A 4,467-nucleotide genomic window follows, 5' to 3' on the forward strand; every position below is an offset into this window, starting at 1 on the left:
AAAAAAAAAAAAACAGCGTTACCCACAGTAGTCACTTGAATCAACCGCTCGCTACGTTGTTTGTGTTTTTTGTGTTGTCAGTCATTCTTTTGCCCATAAATTGTTTGTCAGTCAGTGGGCTCCTCAACGTAGAGGTCTTCCTAGCGCATTAGTTTGTTTGGTTCTAATCGAGCGGTTGCTTTTTTTTTTTACTTTTTATCTTCGTTTGTTCATTCCGGCGAGCTTGGCTGTTCATTGGGTTTGCTATTTACTTTTGTGAAGTCTTACCCGTGATCTCTTGTTCGCGTGTGTTTGTGTGTGTGTCTGTTAAATGCCGGATGCCTATGTTTTTGCTGCGTCATTGCTTTGTTGCCTGTGGGCCCTTACGGGTTCAGGAGTGCGGGGAGGTGACACAGAAGCCACTATCCGGAGCCAACCATCAGGGGCTGAAAACAACATCTTGCCACTTGCAGTCACTCCACCGAGTGGTCTGCTCCTTCTTCTACAAATGGACGGTAACATCACAGCACGATGGTTGGATTCGGGATCCCACATGTGGACTGTGAATACTGGTGGAAACATAATATCGGTAGACGTGTTGCGGCACGCGACAAGGGAGGTGATCCGGCGTGATCCGTTTGCGCTTCCGTTTATAATTGAGGGAGGGATGCTTTTCACGCGACGGCGCTACCCAGCTAGTGATGCCGGGAAGCAATTAACCACTAGATATACTAAAGATGGTACCTTTGATGATGGCGACGACTATGAAGACGATTATATAGATGACGCGCCGCTCACTCCATCGCACCCGCAGTTTTTCATGAATCTCTCTACGCTTATTCGCCGTCGGCACGTGAATGTAGAAAATACAGAAATCTATGTCACAACGTCCGTACAGCTCATGGACTACGATAGCCACACTGGGATTCCGATTATGAGACCAACGCCACTAACTTCCTTTTTACACGTGGTACTTTGCAACGTCACCATTCATGTGGTGCGGCGCGGCATGTATAAGTGGAAGATGAGTATAGCACAATACAAACTTTCGGAGAGTTTTCCACCGCAAGGCCCGGAAAGTGATGAAGGAGGTGAAAAAGATCAGAACTTTATTGCGAACGTTGTAGAGGAGCAGAGTCAAAACAGTGTCCGCCAAGCCATACTTGCGATGCAGGCTCGTTTGAGAGATGCAGCGATGCCTTTTGACTTTAAACGCAAGACGTTTAACGTCGATGACCTTGTGATGCGTGAAGTAGGAAACCAACGGTATACGCTGTGGAATACGCTAACTAACGTTGCCGAGTGGCCTGCGGCAGTTGGAACGACAAGTAGCATTGTGAATGCCTTCTTCTGGCATCCCGGTCGCGGTGGTGTTTATCCTATCCCCCTTTACCGCTTCCACAGGCCACCAACAGCTGATGCCTTCACGCACGCAGGTAGATTACAAAGGAACGGATTCCCTCTTCTCAGTGATCGACCGTGGACGCACCGTACCGTGCGATTAAAACCGTACGTGGCAACGTGGGAAGACGATATAGACGCAGACGAGCGTGAAACGGAGGAACTCCAGCGTTCTTTTCAACAGTGCTCGTGGCTTCAGGAGTGTTCGGCCAACTCTCGCCAAATGGTGGCCTATTCTTTCAGGGAGGGTATGGTGGGGAACGAGTCTATTCCAATACTGTCCCTTTCGTACATACTGTTGAACACTATGACGCGACGGACGATGTTCTTTGCATTCCAAACGGTCTGTATTCTCGTCTCCGCAACCCTCGTTGGCTTTGGTATGTTGCTGCGGCCACGTTTAAGGAATGCGTGGGCGCAGTATGACTCACTTATGGATAACATGCGTCAGACTTCCAAAACCACGCCGACTGGTTTTGCAGCCGCCGATCGTTCCGGTCGTTTCGATACTCCTGCTGGTGGGAGCCCCGCAGCCGTGTTCGTTGAGTCGTCACCATTTTCGCTAACAATGACAGCGGCGCCACTTGATGATGGGGTTGAACAAATCGTACGAATGGGGAAACCACAAGTGACTGACAGCGTGAATGAAACTTCTGCAGGTCTCGGTGACACGTGGTGGAAAAATCCAAACGACTACGATGATGATGATGAGTACGTTGCCGGTGAATCCTCACTGAGCGTAAGGGGAAGCGTGTCCGCCACGCAACCTGTCACCACACCCATGCCACAACTCTTTCAGCAGCATTTTGATGTTTTGAAAAAGATCGGCCGAGGCGGTGAAGGGAATGTCTTTTGTGTAAAGCACCAGGTTACGGGAGCTATGTACGCCATCAAAGCCGTTCGTATTCGTGAGGAAGACAAGCAAAGGTGTGTTCGCGAGGCCATTCTTCACAGCTCTCTTGACAATCCGAACGTTGTGCGGTACTTTTACTCATGGATTGAGAACATTGCTCGAAGCATCGCTGAAGCCCACGGTATCGTCAATAATGACAATGTGGAGGGTTCGGTGTCGTTCTGTGGAGACGAAAGCTACGGCACCATAAACGACACGGTGTCATCGGCAACGGGCGCCCCTCTTAATGTGCTGTTCATACAAATGGAGTACTTTAAGAGTGGCACATTGGCAGATCACTTCCGCAACCGTAATGCCTTCAGCCGACTAGAAAATGTGGAGCATCTCCTCCAGATAGTCAGAGGTCTACGGTACATTCACCAGCAGGATGTAATACACCGTGACCTGAAGCCAACGAATATATTTGTCTCTGACGCTGGCATAATGAAGATTGGTGATTTTGGACTGGCAAAGCGTTGGCAGACGCCATTGGGATGGAAGAGGGCCAGCGTGGAAGAGTTTGGTTCTGCCACAGCGCTCTTCGATGATGAACGTTCCTTCGCCGGTGGGACACCGCTTTACTGGAGTCCCGAGCAGCAGTGTGGGGGGAGTGCGACGGCAGCCAGTGATGTTTTTTCCCTTGGATTGATCGCTGTGGAATTTTATTGCGAGTTTACGACACAGCATGAACGACTGCGGACACTCGGTGATGCACGTCATGGTGAACTTCCCTCTGCGTTGGAGGACGACTTCCCTGAGGAAGCTGAGGTTTTCCGGCAAATGCTGGGAGAACAACCAGACGGCCGGCCATCGGTGGATGAAGTGGTCCAGAAGCTGAAGCATATTGTGGTGGAAATTCGCAGCGGTGGCAACGGTTCGGCAAAGTTGGGTGACAATGGAGCTACGGATGATGTTGGTGACGTGGAGTTGGCGATGCCTACAAGTTCTTCAGCGGATATGTTGAGCGTTAATAAAACCCCGGCCGACTCCATGAATATTGTTCCCTTGGGGAATGTCAGTTCAGTGGAGTCGTCTACGGCTGGGCGTTTGCCGTCAGCCAACTGAGCGCCGCGGTGCGGAGAGATTTAAAAAAAATTGGGGTCGAGCTACAATTATAACTTTTTCTTTCGCTTTTCTTTTTTTTTCTTTCCTATTACATTCAGCTGCGCTTTTTTAAAACACCACCCCTCAGATTTTCTTGTGATTTCGGCCCAATGGATGTGTTATGGATGTAAGGACAGCAGTGAGCTCATTATCGAGTTTGGTAGTCGACTTCCAATACTTTGTTCACTTCTGTTGACTGATGAGCCTCGATTTTCATTTTTTTTCCCCTCTACATCTTACTTTATTTACCTCTTGTTTCGCCTCACATCACTGTTTTCCCTCCCCCAGAAGCGCCTCTATTATTAATGTTATTATTGTTTTTATCACTATTGTTATTATTACTAATTATTATTATTATTATTATTTTGATGCGCACAACTCAACACACCATTCATTTAACATATATATATATATATATCATTTCGCATCCGCATGCTTTTCTTCTTCTCGCTTTGGACAGTATCATTTAGTGTGAGGGAACTTTAAAGGGACATGTGCGTGTGTGTGTTTGTGTGCAAGTGGTGAGGAGGGAATGCAATGAGGAGAGGATATGAAGGTCATGGGAAAATTTTTTGTGTGTGGAGCTCTGTTTGGGTGTTGTCTCAACTCGATTGATTTTATGAATTGATGGGCGTGTTTTCCTTTTTTTTTCTTTCTGTGGGTGGAAGCGGTGCATAGGTAGATGGGAAGAGTGAAATGACTGAGATTGGTGCTGACGTTGTGTGTTTTATGCTTTTGTTTATGATTGTGCTTGTTGCGTTTTAATGACCTTAAAGGGTGGAGAGGAGATGAGAGGAAGCAAAGAAAGGAATGAAAATTTAAGGTGATGGGGGGATAGGTGTTACGGTGATAATTTTTTTTTCTTTCTCTCTCTTATTTCGTTTTTTCTTGCCTAAATATATGTTATTTTTGTTTCTTGTTTTAATTTGCCGTTGTTACTCCATACTGATTACCTTAATGGATGTGTGTAGCGCAGGGTATGTCGTGTCTGCGTGCGCATGTGTGTGATTATGTGTATCATTACGTGCGTAATATCCCTGAACGCGTTGAAGTGTACAAATATATATATATATATATATATATTATATTAT

General features: G+C 46.9%; 1 protein-coding gene across 1 annotated transcript; it reads left to right on the forward strand.

The window, feature by feature from the left end:
• Nucleotides 1–310: 310 nt before the first annotated feature.
• On the forward strand, nucleotides 311–3,337 carry TEOVI_000666000 (eukaryotic translation initiation factor 2-alpha kinase, putative; the record flags this gene model as incomplete). The annotated part of the gene is made up of 1 exon (XM_067220853.1): nucleotides 311–3,337. One exon carries the CDS (start codon nucleotides 311–313, stop codon nucleotides 3,335–3,337), a length of 3,027 nt encoding a protein of 1,008 aa, XP_067076954.1.
• Between the last annotated feature and the right edge of the window lie 1,130 nt (nucleotides 3,338–4,467).

This window comes from Trypanosoma equiperdum (genome assembly GCF_001457755.1).
Source record: "Trypanosoma equiperdum strain OVI genome assembly, contig: ctg_1253, whole genome shotgun sequence".
In the NCBI taxonomy this organism is placed as follows: domain Eukaryota; phylum Euglenozoa; class Kinetoplastea; order Trypanosomatida; family Trypanosomatidae; genus Trypanosoma; species Trypanosoma equiperdum.